The 20,349-nt window shown below is 41.1% G+C and overlaps 1 protein-coding gene across 7 annotated transcripts in view; it reads right to left on the reverse strand.

The window, feature by feature from the left end:
- LOC101417375 (zinc finger protein 33B-like) overlaps window positions 1–20,023 on the reverse strand; it is a 79,658-nt gene extending 59,635 nt beyond the window's left edge. Inside the window, exons 1-4 of one of the 7 annotated variants that reach the window (XM_023587000.3) lie at window positions 19,757–20,017; window positions 19,169–19,407; window positions 18,810–18,996; window positions 18,456–18,515 (exon numbers count right to left, since the gene is read on the reverse strand). In XM_023587000.3, the coding sequence (XP_023442768.1) occupies window positions 18,456–18,470 (15 nt within the window). In that variant the 5' untranslated portion in view covers window positions 18,471–18,515; window positions 18,810–18,996; window positions 19,169–19,407; window positions 19,757–20,017. Of the gene's footprint in view, window positions 1–18,455; window positions 18,997–19,168; window positions 19,599–19,756 lie in introns of all 7 variants that reach the window. The other 6 variants (XM_071215902.1, XM_071215901.1, XM_071215900.1 and 3 more) reach the window with 6 other exon arrangements.
- Window positions 20,024–20,349: the final 326 nt, after the last annotated feature.

Here is a 20,349-nt window from a genome sequence, read left to right on the forward strand (position 1 = left end):
ACACTGTCTTGACTGTGGGCTATAAAACTAAAATGAAAAAAAAATTCACCAAAAAGTTATTGAGTCATAAAATGAGACACAGTGTACAAACAAAAACTTTAGATCAAAGAAAAAGCAATCAATATCCAATTTACAATTTCCTAGAAAGAAACAAAAGGGAATAAGTTACATGGAAACTTGAGAGCCACAATTAAAGCTACTACAGAGAAAAATTGTCTTTAACTGATTTTTAAATTGAAAGACTGAAAATAATTATCAACTCTATATTTAGCTAAAAGAATTTTGAAAAATAACAAAATAAAAGAAAGCATGAAAAGTAAGGATAAAATTCTAAATGAATGAAATTAAAGCCAAAATAAAGGAGGAAGGCTAAATAAAACCAAATGCATTTTTTCAGTATATCCTAAAAAAGACATTATATACCCAATGGGCAAATTAGAGGGGAAAAGTAAAACAGCAAAATTATACAACAGAGTTGAGGAAAGGCATATATCCACAAAGATGGAAGAGTAATAAATTATAGAATAATCATATGTGACATTTCACAGCAATACATTTTCAGAATATAGAGGAAACAGATTGTTTACTAGTAAAATTTTAACAAAACTCATCCTCAAACAAGATAATCAGATCAATAACTGAATATGAGATTTGCAAATCTATTGATGATTTAAAAACCAGCAGCACTGGAACCTTTAAACTAAATTCTAGTCAGTCTTTCATGAACAGATGAGTCTGACATTGTCATATACTCTTTCAAAAAATATGGAATGCTCCCCAAATCATTTCTGAACTATGGTAATCTTAAAATTAAAACCTTATAAAGCAGTACAACAAAAGAAAACTACAGTACAATTTCTCTTATAGTTTGGATGCAAATGTTCCTAATGAAATGTTAGCAAACAAAGTACAGAAGATTTTTATTAAAATAATACATCATGATCCATTGGAAAATGCTCTCTATAAAAGTGGTAGCTTTCTTTTGTTCATAGCAGTCTTTTCACCTAAAACACAGTAGGTGCTCAATAAATTTTTTAAGTAAATGGAAGGACAAATAGGGTTTATTTCAATAACATAAGGCCAACTGAAAATAGAAAACTTATCCAATTTATTCTCAATGATGAATCATTACACCCTACCTTAATCTTGTGTGTAAGAAGAAAATCACTAGCTAATGAGCAATTAGATGCAGAATTTTAACTATACGTTAGCAATATTGATTTAATAATGGAAAAGGGAGGAAAACATAACAACTTTGGAGCAATGTTGAAAATGACAAATAGCTACAAAGGTATATGACTTAGATTAAAAATCATGTAAAACGTTAGGAAGGAGATCACACATCTGGTAATGCGTCTGGTGTAAAATACTGTAACAACTCAATAATAAAAAGACAAATAATCCAATTTAAAAATGGGCAAAGAATCTGAATAGATAAATCTCCAAAGAAGATACACAAATGTCAATAAGCACATGAAAAGACACTCAGCATCATTAATCATCAGAAAAATGCAAATCAAAACCACACTAAAATATACCTACTAGGATGGCTATTATTTAAAAAATGGAAAATTACTAGTGTCAGTAAAGATGTGAAGAAACTGGAACCTTCATATAATGCTGGTGGGAATGTAAATTACTATAACTGCCATAGAAAATGGTTTTAAGAGTTCCTCAAAATGCTAAACACAGAGTTACCTACCATATACGATCCAGCAGTTCTACTCGTAGGTATACACCCAAGAGAACTTAAAACATATGTCTACATAAAAACTTGTACGTGAATATTCATGGCAGCATTATTGATAATAGCCAAAAAATGGAAACCCAAATGTCCACAAACTGATACGTGGATTAAAAAAGTATGGCATATCCACACAATGGAATATTATTTGGTCATAAAAGAGAACTAAGTACTGACATACTAAAACATGGCTAAACGATGGAAACATGCTAAGTAAAAGAAGACAGACACAAAGGCCACATGCTTTATGATTCCCTTTATATGAAATGCCAATAATAAGCAAATCTATACAGACAAAAAGTAGATAGTGGTTGCCAGGCAATGGGGATAAAGAAGGGTGGGCAGTGATTGCTAACAAGTTCAGGGCTTCTTTTGCGAGTGATGAAAATGCTCTAAAATTAGACAGTAGTGTAGCTGCACAACTCTGTAAATATGCTAAAGTGAAGTGCACACTGAAGTGTACACTTTAAAAATTATGGGAAGTGGACTTGGCCCAATGGATAGGGCATCTACCTACTACATGGAAGGTCTGCAGTTCAAACCCCGGGCCTCCTTGACCCATGTGGAGCTGGCCCATGCACAGTGCTGATGCACACAAGGAGTGCTGTGCCATGCAGGGGTATCCCCCGCGTAGGGGAGCCCCATGTGCAAGGAGTGCGCCCCGTAAGGAGAGCCACCCAGCACTAAAGAAAATGCAGCCTGCCCAGGTGTGGCACCGCACACATGGAGAGCTGACACAACAAGTTGATGGAACAAAGAGACACAGATTCCTGGTGCCACTGATAAGGATAGAAGCAGTCACAGAAGAACACACAGTGAATGGACACAGAGAGCAGACAACTGGGGGAGGTGGAGAGATGGAAATAAATAAATAAATAAATCTCTTTTTTTTAATTATGAATTATATCTCAATAAAGCTATTGTTTTTTAAGTATTACTGAAGGACATAAAACAATGTTTTTGAGAATTACGACTTATCAAAATATTGAGCCATCAAAATTAACAATAAGGAAAGCAGACTTGGCCCAGTGGATAGGGCGTCCTTCTACCACATGGGATGTCTGTGGTTCAAACCCTGGGCCTCCTTGACCCGTGTCGAGCTGGCCCATGCGCAGTGCTGATGCGCGCAAGGAGCGCTATGTCACGCAGGGGTGTCGCCCGCGTGGGGAAGCCCCAAGCACAAGGAGTGCTCCCTGCAAGGAGAGCCACCCAGCGCGAAAGAAAGTGCAGCCTGCCCAAGAATGGAGCCGCACACATGGAGAGCTGACACAACAAGATGACACAACAAAAAGAGACACAGATTCCCATGCCGCTGACAACAACAGAAGCAGACAAAAGAAGAGCACGCAGCAAATGGACACAGAGAACAGACAGCTGGGGCGGGGAGGAGAAGGGGAGAGAAACAAATAAAATAAAATAAAATAATTAACAATAAAATTTTAAGGTAAATATTTAGCAAGCCAATTATTTTGTTTGTTTTTCTTAAATTTTTTACAAGAGGGAAGAGATTTCACTAGATATATATTTTTTTAATTCAGGAGGAAAAAGAGACAAGGAAATCTCCAAACAAAACTGTAGAGTGGGCTTTTGCCTTACTAGGCATTACTATTTATCATAAAGCTAGGTCAGTGAGGGAAAAAAGTCCAGAAATAGATTCAAATATATATATAGTACCTTAATATACAATAAAATCACAAATTCAATTTAGAAATGCACAGGATGATTTATTAAATATAGTTGACATAACAAATTTAAAAAGTTTTAGTATATAGGTATGAAACGTAAAACAAAAAACAAAGTAACACTCAAAGTAAAGACATTTAAATCTACTATTAAAAGATAAAAATATTAGATAAAGGACAACCAGCAAGATGGCAGCAGAGTAAGGAACTCTTAGGGTCAGCTTGTGCTACAGGGCAGTTAGTAAACACTCAGACCTATCTGAAGCACCTGTTTGGGCTCCAGGAGACCAGAAGAGGATCCTGCAACATCCTTAAAGGAATGGAAGGAGGAGACCACCCATCTGCAGAGAAGATTCATTGGTAGAGCGCTCCACGCCACATCCTCCACTGGCGGCATAAACCACCTCGGGAGCTATTCCGCAGCTGGAATTGAAAGTTCCACTTCCCAAAAGCGAGGAAGGAAGAGACAGCTGGGAACCAACTTCGGTTACTGATGAGTAAATTTGGCTGGCTAAGGTATAATCCTAAGAACAGCTAAACTTTGAGCCTGTCCAAGTCAGAAAGAGGCCAGTAGCCGCCATTTTAACTCTATGCCTGGCATGAGGGGAAGCAGGGAGGGCTGAAAGTCACAGTGCTGGTGGGGACCGGCTTCTTTCCCTTCAACTCAGATTGCAGCTCTAGCCTAAGCCCCAGCCCCACCTCTGGGAGGGAGGAATCTGGGGGGACCTGAACCAGACTCTCCAGGAAACTCCAGGTCACGCTGCAGAGACCAATGATCACCCTACTTTGGCAGCACAAGCAACCCCAGGAGCTATTCTACGGCTGGAATTGGAAGCTCCATTTCCCAAAAACAGGGAAGAAAGAGACAGTTGGCCACCGATTTCAGCTACTGATTAGTAAACTTGGCTGGCGAAAGTATAGTCCTAAGAACAGCTGAAGTTTGAACCTGTCCAAGTTGGAAAGAGGCCAGTAGCGGCCATTTGACTCCACCCCGAGCCTGAGAGGAAGCCAGGCTGACTGAAAATCACAGTGATGGTAGAGACCGTTTCTTCCACCCAGATCAGCCTACAGCCCTAGCCTAGGCTTCAGTCCCACCTCTGGCAGGGAGGAAGCCGGCAGGCCCTGCACCAGCCTATCCAGATCCCTTTGGCTGGCATAGACTGAACAGTCAGAAGTCTACCAGGGTAACTGTAGTCATCTTGGACCCACACTGCATAGACTGCTGTCCACCTCTGCAGCTCCATCCCCTCTCCAGGGAGGGCAGAAAGGAACATGAAGTTTCATCAGTCTTTCTGGGCAACTACAGTCCAGCCCTGCATAACTTGGATTATTCCACACAGCTGTGACTCTGCCCCTATCCCTGGCAAAAGAGAAAGTTGGGAGAAACTTCATCAGTCCCTGGGGCAATGAGGGCTGCTTGTGCCTCCACAGCTTATAGCACCAACTACATCTTTGGCTCCTACTGCACAACCAGCAAGGCAGAAGGGGCAGGAAGCCCTAAACTAAAAAGAAAAACTGCTCCCAGAATAGATACTCTAGTAAGCCAGATACGAAGACACGAACAAAAAATTAAAATCCACACCAAGAAACACAAAGATGTGGCCCAGTTAAAGGAACAAGATAAGCCTCCAAATGACATAAAGGAGTTGAAACAACTAAGCATAGATGTTCAAACAAATCTCCTTAATAAATTCAATAAGATGGCTAAAGAGATTACAGATAAGAAGAAGACACTGGGGGAAGTGGATGTGGCTGAAGTGACAGAGCTTCCTCCTACCATATGGGAGGAACTGGGTTCGATCCCTGGGGCCTCCTGGTAAAAAAGAAGAGAAAGCATGCCCACACAGCGAACCAGTGCCCACGCAAGTGCCCACATGGTGAACCGGTGAGCGCAACTGCCCACGTGGAGAGCACAAGTGTCAGTGTGGTGAGCCAGTGCCCGTGCGAGTGCCCATGCAAGTGTCCGCATGGTGAGTCAGTGCCCACGCAAGTGACTACAGCAAGATGATGATGCATCAAAAGAGAAACAAGGGGAGAGTCAAGGTGAAGCACAGCAGAAACTAGGAATGAGGTGGCGCAATTGATAGGAAACCTCTTTCCCCATCAGAGGTCTCCAGGATCAAATCCCAGTGAGTCCTAGAGGAGAGAAAATAAGAAGACAACACAGACAACAAAAACAGCAGGGTAGGAGGAGGGGAAGGGGAAATGTAAGTAAATCTTTAAAAAAAAAAGAAGACCCTGGATGAGCACAAAGAAGAATTTGAAAGAAAGCATACATAGAAAAATAGCAGGCCTAATGGGAATGAAAGGCACAATAAATGAAATTAAAAATACATTGGGGGAAGCAGATTTGGCCCAACAGATAGAGCGTCCACCTACCACATGGAAGGCCCACGTTTCAAACCCAGGGCCTCCTGACCCGTGTGATGAGCTGGCCCATACTCCATGCTGATGCATGCAAGGAGTGCCGTGCCACGCAGGGGCATCCCTCGCAAGGGGAGCCCCATGCGCAAGGAGTGCACCCCCTAAGGAGAGCCATCCAGTGAGAAAAAAGTGCAGCCTGCCTGGGAATGGCTCTGCACACACGGAGACCTGACGCAGCAAGATGACACAACAAAAGGAGACACAGATTCTGGCTGCCGCTGACAAGAATACAAGCAGACACAGACGAACACACAGCGAATGGACACAGAGAGCAGACAATTTGGGGGGGAGGGGAGAGAAATCTTAAAAAAAATACATTGGAATCATATAGTAGCAGATTTGAGGAGGCAGAAGAAGGAATTGGTGAGCTTGAGGAAATGGCCTCTGAAAGTGAGCATACAAAAGAACAGATGAAGAAAAGAAAGGAAAAAATTGAACAAGGCCTCAGGGAACTAAATGACAGCAAAAGATGTGCAAACATATGTGTCATGGGTGTGCCAGAGAAAGAAGAGAAGGGAAAAGGGGCAAAGGGAATATTTCAAGAAATAATGGTAGAAAATTTCCCAACCCTATGGAAGGACATAGATATCCATGTCCAAGAAGCACAACAGCTCCTATCTGAGTATAATTTGAATAGAACAAGTCTGAGACACATACTCATCAGAATACCAAATGCCAAAGACAAAGAGAGAATTCTAAGAACAGAAAAAGAAGAGCAATGTATAACATATAAGGGATACCCAATAAGATTAACTGCTGATTTCTCACCAGAAACCATGGAGGTAAGAAGACAGTGGTATGATATATTTAAGATAAGAGAAAAACTTCTAGCCAAGAAATCTTATATCCAGCAAGACTATCTTTCAAAAATGAGGACGAGTCTAGAATATTCACAGATAAACAGAAAGTGAGAGAATTTCTAACCAAGAGACCAGATTTTCAGGAAATACTAAAGGGTGCGCTAGAGCCTGAAAAGAAAAGACAGAAGAGAGAGGCCTGAAAGACAGTCTAGAAATGAAGATTATATCAATAAAATAACTAAAAGAGTCAAAGAGTGGTGAAAATAAAATGACAGATAAAACCCAAATAATCCATAATAAACTTAACCAATAATGTAAAGCACCTGTATTCAGAAAACTATAACTGAATGTTAAAAGAAATTTTAAAAGGCCTAAATAATTGGAAGAACATTCCATGCTCACAGATTAGAAGACTAAATATCATTAAGATGTTAATTTTACTCAAACTGATATACAGATTCAACACAATCCCAATACAAATTCCACCAGCATTTTTTAAATAAGTTGAAAGCACGAATATCAAATTTATTTGGAAGGGTAAGAGGTCCTGAATAGCCAGAAACATCTTAAAAAGGAAAAGCAAAATTGGAGGACTCTCATCTCCAGACTTTAAATCATTTTACCTAGCTACAGTGGTAAAAACAGCATGGTACTGGCATGAAGACAGACCCATAGACCAATGGAACCAAACTGATGGTTCAGAAACAGACCCTCTTATTAATGGTCAAGTGATTTTTGACAAGCCTGTCAAACCCACCTCCCCAGCTTGAGCAAAACAGTCCATTCAACAAATGGTGCTGAGAGAACTGGGTATCCATAGCCAAAAGGAGGAAAGAGGACCCCTATCTCACATCTTATCCAAAAATTAACTCAAAATGGATCAAAAACCTAAATATAAAAGAACCATAAAGCTTCTAGAAGAAAATGTAGGAAAATATCTTCAAAACCTGGTGGTAGGTGGTGGATTCTTAAAGGAAATAAGAGGAGGACTGAAATGGACTAATGATGTTTAAAATATGTAGAAGTTTTAATTAGCTTTACTGTAAAAGTATGGAAATGTATAGAGTGGATGGTAACACATAGTGAGTAACAGCTAGTTTATAAATGGGGATGTGACTGAAAATGATAGTCTAGGGATATAAATGCAAACTGACAGAATGCTAGAGAATAATCTAGGAACTAGACAGCACAGTAAACAGAGAGGTGAATGAGAACTGTGGTTGAGGGTACAGACGCAAGAGTGTCCTTTGTTAGCTAGAGCAAATGTACATCACTACTGAAGGGTGGTGGGAATGTGGAAAAGCATGGGAAAGATATAACTGGAGTAACCTATGGGCTGTGGTTAGCAGTAATAATATGATATTCTTGCATCTATGCCAAAGATGTACTGTGTTGACAATGAGTCAGTATGTAAAATGTGTGAGAAATTTACACTATGGACATGGTAACAACTGGATGATATAATATAATCTGTAACAACTGTGCCACTATAGTGTGGTATGTTGATAGAGGGGTGTTGTTTGGGAATTCTGCATATGTGCATGGCTGTTTTGTAAGTTTACAACTTCTGTCATAAAAATACATTTTAAAAATAATAATAGGGTGGGTTGGGGGGAAAATACATCAAATGTAAGATAAGGACTGTAATTAGTAGTAAGATTTTGACAAAATTCTTTCATAATTTGTAACAAATGTCTCACAACAATGCAAGGTGTTGGGACCCCTGTATGATGTTATGCGTGATTGCTTTTAAGTTCACAACTTTTACTATACACTTATTGTTTATGTATATTCATATAAATATTATATAAAGATAACAATAATAGGGTGGATTGGGGGAAAAATACTTTGGTTAGTAGTAACATTTTGACGATGCTCTTTAATCATTAGTTAAAAGTGTTTAACAACTTTGCAAGGTATTGGCGGTGGGTGAGGCATGAGAATCCTGTATGATCTTATATATATTTGTTTTGTAAGTTTAAACTATTACTATTCACTTATTGTTTATGTATGTTTATGTATGAGTGATATACTTCAATAAAAAAACCTATAGGCAAAAAAAAAATTAGGTTAAGATTTTAAAATTAAGCTACATGGTACTTACAAAGGAAAATAAATGGCACACAAAAATTCATTCATTCATTCATTCATTCATTCATTCAACAACTTCTGAATACTTTCTATACGCCAGGAATTGTCCTGGATACTTGGGAAACATCAGTGAACAACAAACAGCCTTCTTACCCCCCTCCCTTAGATTTCAGGAAGGATGTAGTCATTCAAGAGAGGAAAAAGAGATGATAAACAATAAACAGAGAAGTCGTGTGGCTCAACCAGATGGGCGCCCTCCTACCACATGGGAAGTCCTAGGTTCAGGTCCCAGTGCCTCCTAGAAGAAGACGAGCAGATGCGACCTTGACCACAACAAGCTAGAATGCCACCCCTGCCACGAGCCAGCAGACACCACAGCCCATGGGGTACAGATGTGGCTCAGGACACTGGACACTCGCCTCTCATGTGGGAGGTCCCTGGTTCGGCTCCCAGTACCTCCTGGAGAAGGTCAGCAAACAATGAATAGACAGATGAGGGAACCATCTAGGTGGGGGAAGAGATAAATAAAGATAAAAAATAAAGTAAATAAATAAATCTTACCAAAAAAAAAAACCAATAAACAGAGTAATGAGTAAACTTCAGGTGAGAAGTGCTATGGTAAAAATACAAAACAGAACAAGGTAAGGGGGGTGGGAATGCTAGGGATTAGTGCAGCAATTTTGAGCTGGGAGTCCAGGTAGACCTGCCTGAGCTGTGGGCTCTGAACATGGTCCAGAGGAGGAGAGGGAGTTGGCCACAAGGTCCCTGGGGAGAGCACACTCCGGGCAGCAGGTACATCTCGCCCAAGGATGGAGATGGCATTGTGCCCAGTATGTTTCTAGAACAGCAAGAAGGCCAGTGGGGCTGGTGCAGAGTGATCAAGGGCTGAGGAGGAGGCAAGATACAGAAGTAACGAGCCACATAACCCTTTGGAAGAACTCTGGCTTTTACTCAGAGGAAAATGAAATGCTGGGCAGAGGAGTGCCATACCTGACTCATTCCCCAGGCAGCAAGACCTGCTCTGTGTCCACTGACTGTCATTCAGGTAAGAGATGCCTGAGGGTTGTTTTGGGTAATTGCAGGTGTTTAGAAGAGGTCAGATTCTGGATATATTTTGGATCTAGAGCCAAGAGGTTCTGCTGATAAGTAAGAAAGATGTACAGCATGAGGGAAAAACAGGTCAAGGATGATTCCAAAGGGTCAGCTATCAATCAAGAAGGGGAAGGCTGTGAGAAAACAGGTTTGGGAAGGAAGTGGCCAGTAAGTCAGTTGCAGTCATGTTCAGCTGTGTCTATTAAACATTCAAATAGAGATGTAGAGTAGACCGTTAGATATATGACTCTTAAGTGCAGGAAGAGGTCTGGGTATGGTGGTTTTAAGCTGTATATTCCCCAGAAAAACATGTTCTTAAATCTAATCCATTCCTGTGGATGTAAATCCATTGTAAGTAGGTCCTTCTGATGAGGTTACTTCAGTTAAGGTGTGGCCCACCTGAATTAGGATGGGTCTTATTCCTATTACTAGAGACCTTTATAAGAGAATGAAATTCAGACAGAGAGAGAGAAAGCCACAGAAGCAAGAAGAGGAAATCTATGAAACCCAGAAAAGAAGGGAAAGACCAGCACATGCAGCCATGTGCTTCGCCATGTTGCAGAAGAGCCAAGGAACACCAGCAGCCAGTCTTTGGGAAGAAAGCATCACCTTGATGATGTCTTGATTTGGACTTTTTTTAGCCTCAGAACTTTAAGCAAATAAATTCCCACTGTTTAAGCCAAATAATTTCATGGTATTTGCTTAAGGAGCCTAGGAAACTAAGAGTATGAGGAGTCATTAGGCCACAGAAATACTTAAGAGAATCAACAAGAACACCAAGGGATAGGTCACAGATAGAGAAAGGATGAGGACCAAGGACTGAGCTTAGGGACTCTCCAACATCAAGAGGTAGGAAGAAAAGGAGGAGCCAGCAAAGAAAAAGGAGCAAGCAATCAGAGAAGGAAAATTAAAAGAATGTTGTATTCTGGCAGCCAAATGAAGAAAGTTAAATCAGAAGAAAAACAGTGATCAACAATGTCAAATGCAGCTAACTGGTCAAGCAAGACGAAGCCTGAGACGTCACCATTGGATTTAGCATTTAGCAACGTGGAAGTCACTGCTGCCCTTGACTAAAATATTAAGAGTAGGACAGAACTAAAACTTTTAGTTCCTGTCAAGATGCTAAATTAGCACAAGTGAAATCCAGAGAAATGTAAAGAAAGAGAGTAAAGCAAACAGAAATCCTAGGTGCCAATGTGGTTATTTTTGAACTGTTATGTGTATAGCCATGGCTTTGGCCTGGAGGTGTAGGCAGGTATACTGAAGGACAGCATTGCTTTTTCCCAAGCTTTCTCTGGAACAAAGAGCACCTGCTCCCACACCTGGGAATGAGAAAAGATGAGCTGAGAAGTAACTCAACTTATATCATATTCTAAAGGATAATTTCCCTAATATAAAGAAATTCAATCTATAATTTTAAAACTTTCCACAAAGAAAATCCAGACCCAGATAAGATCACTGGTGAAATTTTATGAACAATTAAAAAATAAATAACATTGGTCTTACATAAAAGCTTCCAGAGAATAGAGAAATAGAAAACACTTAAGAATGTATTCCAAGGTTAGCATAAAATTAATATAAAATCTGACAAAAACAAAGGAAAGGAAAATTAAACTTTATCTCATGAATAAAGACAAAAATTCTAAACCAAAAATCATGAATTACATTTTTTTTAAAACATCAAAAATCAAGTTGGATTTTTTCCTGGAAAATAAGATTGGTTTAACATTTGAAAATCAAAACATTTAATAGAGAGAAGCAGATGTGGCTCAACTGATAAAGCATCTGTCTACCATATAGAAGGTCCAGGGTTCGATTCCCAGGGCCTCCTGGCCTATGTGGTGAGCTGGCCCATGAGCAGTGCTGCCACGCACAAGGAGTGCCCCCCGTGTAGGGGTGCCCCCCGTGTAGGGGTGCCCTCCACAAGGAGAGCCACTCTGCATGGAAAACGCAGCCCACCCAGGCAAGGCACCTGGCACACACGGAGAGCTGATCCAGTAAGATGACACAACAAAAAGAGATATAGATTCCCGGTGCCGCCTGACAAGAATGCAAGTGGACACAGAAGAACACACAGTGAATGGATACAGAACACAGACAACACGGGGTGGGGGAGAAAGGGAGAGAAACAAATAAAATAAATCTAAAAAAAAAAATTTAATAGAATTACCTCAATTAATATGTCAATATTATTTAATCCATTAAAAGAATAAAGAAGAAAACTATATATTCATCTTAACAATAAGTAATTCAGCATCCCTTGGATGATAAAAACTCCTTGCAAACTAGGAAAATAATGAAACTTCCCAAAAAATATGCACCAAAAAACTTACAGCAAAAATCACACATAATGATAAAATATTGAAAAGTTTCCCTTGAGACTGAGAAGAAAACAAGGATGTACTACTTCTAGTCCATGGTATATAAAACTCCTAGACTTGCAAGAAGGAAAGAAAAAAAATAAAAGTTTAAGGACTAGAAAGGAAGCAATTTCCATCTATTAGTAGATAATTGCATAAGTAGAAAATCCAAAATATTCTACAGATAAAATAATAAAATTAATAAATGGTAAAGTCACCGAATACAAGGTCAATGCACAAAAAATCAACCACATTTCTACACACAAGCAACACACAAATAGGGAAAAAGTTTTCAAGTACCTATTAATAAATCTAACAAAAGTACAAGGACTCCACATGAAAAATTATCAAACCCTGCTAAGAAAAATTAAAGACCTAATAGAGAGAAATACCATGTTCATAAATTGAAAGGTCAATATTAATATGACCTATACTATCTATAGATCAATTTCGTTTTCAATGCAATACCAAATTCCAGCAAGTTTTTGGGGGAGAAATTTATAAGATGATCATAAAATTTATGTAGAAATACAAAGAACTTAAAATAGCCAAAGCAATCTTTTTTGTTGCTGCTGTTGTTTTACTTTTTACTCTCAGGAGGTACTGAGGATTGAACCTGGGACCTCATGTGTGGGAGGCAGGTGCTCAATCACTGAGCGACATCCACTCCCCCAAGCCAAAGCTATCTTGAAAAACAAAGGTGGGGAACTTACATCCACAGATATGAACACTTTTTTTTGGTATGATTGCATTTATTTGAATCGCCCAGAATAGGCAAATCCATAGAGATAAAGTAGATTAGTGGTTGCCAGGAGCTAGAGACAGGGGCATGGTTAACGGCTATAAATGGATGTGGGGCTTCTTTCCTTTAATTTTTATTCTGGTAACATATACACAGGATTAACATTTCTCATTTTAAGTATACATTTCAGTGATATTAATTACAGTCACTAAGTTTTGGTAGTGGATGGTGGTGGTGGTAACACTGGGTTGGCTTTTTGGGGTGATGAAATGTTCTGAGATTAAATAGTGGTGATGGTTGTACATAGCTGTGAATATAATAAAGTCACTGAATTGTACACTTTAAAAGGGTGAATACTTGGATATGTGAATTACATCTGAAGAAAAAAATAATGGCATTTGCATAAATTTAGTTTGCCTACTTCTTTACATTCTCAGAGAATTTGGGATATGGACAAAGTCTCAAAAAATTATAATTTTTTTCCTCTGACCTAGTTCAGACGTTGACGTCAAATGGAAGGGCAAGGAGAAGGCAGAAGGGCAGGTCTAAGACTGAGGTGCCAGTAATTATGGTTCTGAAGGTATTATGTGAAGGGGAGTGAAAAGAACACTTGAGCTGGGCCTACAGTGGACCTGGCTCTGCTAACATTCCAGGCTTCTCTCTGCCCTCCAGCCACCATCATCACCTTGCATCATCTGAACTACTGCAATTACCTCTTTCTTTTTCCCTTTTTTTTTTGAAGTACCCAAGGGCCAGAGATTGAACCTGGGACCTTGCACGTGGGAAACCGGTGCTCAACCACTGAGCCACTTCGGCTCCCCTGAGCTGAAGTGTTTTTTTTTCATGTTTGCTTGGTTTTATCATTTGTTTGTTTTTCTTAGGAGGCACTGGGAACCAAACCAGGACCCCCATATGGGAAGCAGGTGCTCAATTACTTGAGCCATATCAGTTCCCTGCAAATGCTTTTTCTAATATATTTGTACATTTAATAATTGAAAATATAGACAATAACTTGAAAAAGAAAACAGTTGAATAAAAACATACATTTCTCAATTGAATGTACTGGACACAAATTTTTTTAATCATTCAATATGTTACACATATTATTTATGTTATAAAGCTACAGTAACGGGCTGGAAATATTGGCACAATGCTAGACAAAGAGACAACTGCAGTAGAACTGAGAATCCAAAAAGAGACCCACAAGTAGATGGCTACCTGATTTTCAACAAAGACACCACTGCGAATTTGAAAGGCATGTCTTTCAATAAATGGTCCTGGAGAAAATAGATAGCTATAGCTCATATCAAAATATGTATGTACATATGTATATGTATATATAAGTATACATACGCATATGTGTACACATATATAAAATACTTTAAGATGTATCATACTTAAATGTGAAAGTTAAAACATTCAAATTCTAGATGAAAATAGAATTTTTGACTTAGGAATAGGTAAAGTTTTTTTTTTCCTCCTTTCTTTTTTATTTATTTTTTTAATATTACATTCAAAAAATATGAGGTCCCCATATACCACCAACAACCCTCACCCCACTCCTCCCCCCATAAAAAAATTCTCCTCTATCATCATGAAACATTCATTGCATTTGGTATAAACTTTTTTTAAACAGACCATAAAGAGCACACAGAAGTAAAGACTGGACTAAGAGCACATAAAAGAAATACACTGGACTTCATTAAAATTCAGAACAAGTGTCAGACTCAAAGAAGGTATTTCCAATACCTCTATCTGACAAAGGACTCATATAAAGAATAAATAAAGAACTCCTACAAGTTAATATGGCAGAGACAAACACCATTTTTTTTTAATAGGCAAAAGACTGGAATAGATTTTTTTTTAATAAAAAATCAGATAAAGATAAAATAATGGCCAGGAAATATATGAAAGCATGTTTGATACTATCAGGCATCAGAAAGATGCAAATCAAAACCAAAATGAGCTCTTCTGTCACTTATTGAACCTGTGGTTGGCGCTAGGGTTGGTGTACACTCAGGAGACTTGAATCTCTGGACTGGCCATGTGCCAGCTGGGACCTAAGCCTCAGCAGAGTTCCAACTCCTACTCTCTGGTTCGTTGGACTTACCCAGGTCAGCTAACAGGGAGGTGAAGATGGTCAACAACCACACAAGGGAACCGAGAGTGCCTACAACTACAAGTAGGAGAACTGCAACAATCATCCATGTGGGATCTAAGCTCCCTCTCAATATAGAGGTGGAGTGGACATCACCTCCCAGGGGCCACAGGATGGAGGAATAAAATATGGATTAGAGTAGACTTACTGATACTCTACTATAGAACTATTGTGACTAGTAATGGAAGAAATTGTAGCATTGTTATGGAGAAAGTGGCCATGGTAGTTGCTGAGGGCAGGGAAAGGGAAGAAGAGATGTAATGTGGGGGCATTTTCAGGACTTGGAGTTTTCCTAAATGATATTGCAAGGACAGATAATGGACATTATATATCCTGCCATAACCCATTGAATGTACTGGGAGAGAGTGTAAACTACAATGTAAACTATTATCCATGTGGTACAGCAGTACTCTAAAATGTATTCACCAATTGCAATGAATGTGCCACAGTGATGAAAGAGGTTGCTAATGTGGGAGGAGTGGGGTGGGGGGGTATATGGGAACCTCATACATTTTTTAATGTAACATTTTTTGTGATGTATATATCTTCAAAAAAATACAATTTAAAAAAATGATGGGGTGGGGGGGTGGGGAGTGGGGTATATGGGAACATTTTATGTTTTTTAATGTAACATTCTGTGTGATCTACTAACTTTAAAAAAGATAATTAAGAAATAAAATAAAATTTTTTTAAAAAGAATGAAAAAAAACAAAATGAGGGGAGCAGATGTAGCACATGTGGTTGAGTACCTGCTTCCCATGTATGAGGTCCCGGGTTTGATCCCCAGTATCTCCCTAAAATAAAAGAGAGAGAGAGAGATACCACTACACTCACCGGTTCAGGGGGAGTGGTAGAGGGGGAGGGGAAGGGTGGTAGAGAGAGAGAGAAAGCCTACGACCAGATGTGGCTCAAGCAGTTGAGTACCTGCCTACCATATGGGAGGTCCCAGGTTGGGTTCCCAGTGCCTCCTAAAAGAAAACGAGGAGACATAGAGAGCACACAATGAACAGACACGGCAAACAGACAGCAAATGCAAACAATGGGGGAAGGAAATAAATAAATTTTTTTAAAAAAAAGCATCACCAACAAAACCAAGTGCTGACTAGGCTATAGAGCAACAGGATCTCTCACATATGGCCGACTATATCATTTGTATCAAATAATACAATTACTTTGGAAAACGTTTGGTGGAATCTATCAAAGCTAAGCATCAATTCTACTTCCAGATTTACATCCCTCAGAATCAAATGCACATGTACACCAAAGAACATGTGCAAACACCCAAATTACAAACAGCCCAAATGTCCATCAAGACTAGAATGGATAAATTGAGGTATTGTCACATGATGGGGAAAAAACCTCCTACAACATGCAACAACATGGCTATCTCACAGATGTAATGTTGAATAAAAGGAATCAGACACAAAAAGAATATCTATTGGGAAGCAGATGTGGCTCAAGTGACTGGGCTTCAGCCTACCACATGGGAAGACCCAGGTTAAAGCCTGGTTAAAAAAAAAAAAAGCAGGCCTGCCTGGCGAGCCAGTGCCCACACAGCAAACTGAGTGCCCGTGCAGCGAGTCAGCGCCTACGCAAGTGAGTCAAGCAGCAAGGTGATGACGCAACAAAAGAGAGACAAAGAGGAGAATGAAGGTGAGGCGCAAGAGAAGCCAGGAACTGAGGTGGCACAAGCAACAGGGAACCCCTCTCCATATCAGAGGTCCCCAGGATCGAATCCAAGTTAATCTTAGAGGAGAAAAAAAGAGAAGACCAAAAGAGAAACAGATATAAAAGATCATACAGCGAATGGACATAGACAGCAAAAAACAGCAGGGTAGGAAAGGGGAGAAAAAGAAAAAAGAAAAAAAAATTTTTTTTAAAGAATATATATTGTATGATTCTATTTATATGAAGTTTAAAATCAGACAAAATAATATATAACAATAGAGGGCAAAATAATGGTTACCCTTGAGTGGCAATGGGGGAAGTAAGGTCTTGGAGAGAACACAAAATAGCTTTCTGTCCCATATCTTGAACTGAGTGACAGCTATCTATGTACAAGAAAAATTTGTCAAGTTGTTCACCTGGGCCTTGTGCCCTTTAACTCAATCAAAAAAACAAAGATTAATAACTTGAAAGTAATAAAACTTGATCACTGACTGGCTGTGTAGCAGATAAAAGACATCCATTAGGATAAATGCCATTCTTCACTTGGATGACAGGCTGGTTGGTGATCACATTGGATGGGAAATAAAGGGAAAGAGTCGGGGGCTATAATACTTTTATTTGAACCGATGGAGTTTAAAGAGCCTTTGGATACCTACAGAGATATACAGCAGAGTGGTGGCCTTTAGGGTCTAAAAGTAGGGGAAAGACAGAGCCAAGCAGCCCTGCAAATAATGCCTTCCCATAGAGGCGAATCGGGGAGAGTAAGGATGAAAGAGGATCAAGAATAGACACCTTGGGAGAAGCAATTAAGAAAGGCAAGAAGAGGAAGATAGCTCCATGGAGAGAATTGAAAAGAAATAATCACAGAGAGAGGAAAAGACCAGAAACCAACCAAGACAACACTCTAGGAGAGACTGGACATGAGCACCAACTGGACAGAATGCTCAATTAAAGCAAGCACTAAAGTATCCCCAACCTTGCCGTAATAAGGTCACTGGTGTCCCTAATCAGACAGATCCACAAAGTGAAGAGTTTAAAATGTCAAAGGGAAATGAGAAAACATCTGCCAGAAAACACAATTTGAAATCTATCTCCTGCACCATGTATACATAATATTTACAGAGATTATCTGAAGATGATAATCTTTCTTTTCAGAGATATCCTAAATTCTATGCCCAGCTCCATTAGGACCATCAGAAAGCAATCCATGGGACCAAGGTGTTTTGGCCCCTGGAAACCTGGATTGACTGAGTTCACCTCTGACACAGTGCCATGCTTCCCCTGAGGATCAACGGCAGGCTGCAGGCTGCACTGATTTCAGGTACTCACTTAGAAAGCATGTCTATGTTACCTATACAAAAACCAGGACAGGAACACTGTCTAGACTTCAATGCCAAGAGCTCTAAATGCCTCATGATGATTTAGCATGCTTTCTTTCCATGGCCAATGCAAAGCACATCACAGATAATGTCTGCATTGTTGCTATGCCCTGCAAAAGATCAGACAAATTAGCTATAACATCATAGCGCCTATATAGTTCTGTATTCCACTTTGTCCTGATATTGATGGGCTTCTGTGTATTACCCCTGATATTAATTTCCATCCATTTCTACATTCCCATTCTACACTACGGACCTTAAAGACCCCATACAAGACACAGTAAAACAAAGTAGGGAATAAAACAAACAGCTCACCTGAGATCTGTCCATTTTCTGCTACTCTGGGAAACATGTAGAGAACAATGAAGGGGGGAGCTGGGGAAGAAAAAAGAAAGAATGAGACCACAAGAAATCTAACCTGCCTTTTCCCTCCTGGATTCTCTTGCCTAAAAAGCTCCACCTGCCAGGTGAATAGAAGGCCCTCCCACAGGAAAATGTCCTTTGGCCCTTCTCTATGTTGGTAGTAGTTTCTCCATCTTTTGACAGAAACCAGTTTTGATGTAGTTCAGTGGCTGAGCGCCTGCTTCCCATGTTCCAGGTCCTGGGTTCAATCCCTGATACCACCTTTAAATAAAAATGAAAAGAAAAGAAACTGGATTTTTACTTAACTATGTCAGAAAACCTGACTGCACATTCACCCTCTTGAACTCAGCAGTTCTCATCTTTCATGTTAGGCAGAAATTGGCAATTCAGGACGCCCTTTCCGCACGACCTTCTGAGCCCAGGAGTCAGGATGGAAGCAGCATCTCTCAGCGCCCCGTCTGCTAAGGGGCATGGAGCCAGGCCCCCTGGTCACCTGCAAATAGTGGGGCGTTTGAAAGGAGTCGAGGGCAGTTAGGGAGGTCTTACAGGAATTTCCTTAGAGTGGGTGGCACTTCTTTTCCACCCCCAGACCACACCCTCTTAAATCCTCAAATGAAGCAACACTTCCTGGGCAGGCCGGCCCCTCTGCCTTGGCCCCAGCTCACCTGTCGCTTCTGAAATCTGGCTCAAACCTCCTATTACAGTTTGGGGTGGCTTCTGGATGGAGCTCAAGGATTGCAAATTGCTTCTAGCCATTCACAGGTCAGTTTCGCTCTTTCTCTGGCTCTTCTGCCTCTGCTCTGAAGCTCTGAGGGTGGGCCATCTTCCAGGTGGGATTTCTCTTCCCAAGGTTCCCTCTTGGCCGCACAAGAGCTGCTTTGTTCCCAGGAACCAGGACCTGGGCCTAGGGGACAAAATCATTTGAGTCGGAACAGACATCAGAGCGCCAAACCTTGGAGCTCTCTGACCCCAGGATCTCAGGCTAGTCTTTCAAAAAACGCAAATAAACCCGGACCTCCGGAGATACACAGACTGGCCGGTTCCGCTCAGGCCCAGAACCCTTGGATAGTAGCGCTCTGATAGGACACCAAGGACCTAGAAACACAATGGTCACATAATGAAACGGAGGCCACATCTGACACAGGACAGTGCCGTCCTTGGGCTCCTGCTGTGAAGGGCACAATGCTGAGTTTGGGTAGAATCGCTGTTTGGAAGGAGGAAACGGGAAGGGAGGTCGCCGTGGACGCGCTCACCGGAGCCCGTCCCCTGCGGCTGGGGGCTCCGGGGCAACGCGCTTCGGCCCTCGACTTGTGGCAAGGGACTCTCCCGACCTCCCGGTGGGCGAGGGCTCAACGCGACACCTCTCTGAGGCGCGCAGGGTCCTTCAGGAAAGGGGCGGCGGGCAGAGCGAAGAGCACCCGAAAGAAGCCCCGGGGGCGCCCCGCGGCGGCCTCTCCTGAGAGCCCCGCCCCGGCTCAGCCGCAGGGCCCTCCCCAGCCTCCGCGAGCTCTTTCGCGCATGCGCCACCCCGCCCGCGCCGGCGCCGGCGCTCGCGGGGAGATCGAGCGAGATGGTGCATGCGCAGAGGGGCCTTATCCGTTTCCCGCGCAACGGGGACCGAGGCCCATTTCCCGTCAGCCCCAGCGGCTGATCCGCGCGTGCGGCGTGCCGGAGGGACTGCCAGGAGCCGGCAGGGGGCGGGCGGGACCCCATGTGGAGCGCCTTACCCGGACTCTAAGCGGAGAGAGCTGGAAGGAGGAACCGCGCGGTGACTGCAGGGCTTTGCTCCTGGCAGTAAAGCGCACAGGGCTGGTGGAGTAGCGGAAGTAATGGAGTTGATAAAATA

Source organism: Dasypus novemcinctus, chromosome 6 (genome assembly GCF_030445035.2).
Source record: "Dasypus novemcinctus isolate mDasNov1 chromosome 6, mDasNov1.1.hap2, whole genome shotgun sequence".
Classification (NCBI taxonomy): domain Eukaryota; kingdom Metazoa; phylum Chordata; class Mammalia; order Cingulata; family Dasypodidae; genus Dasypus; species Dasypus novemcinctus.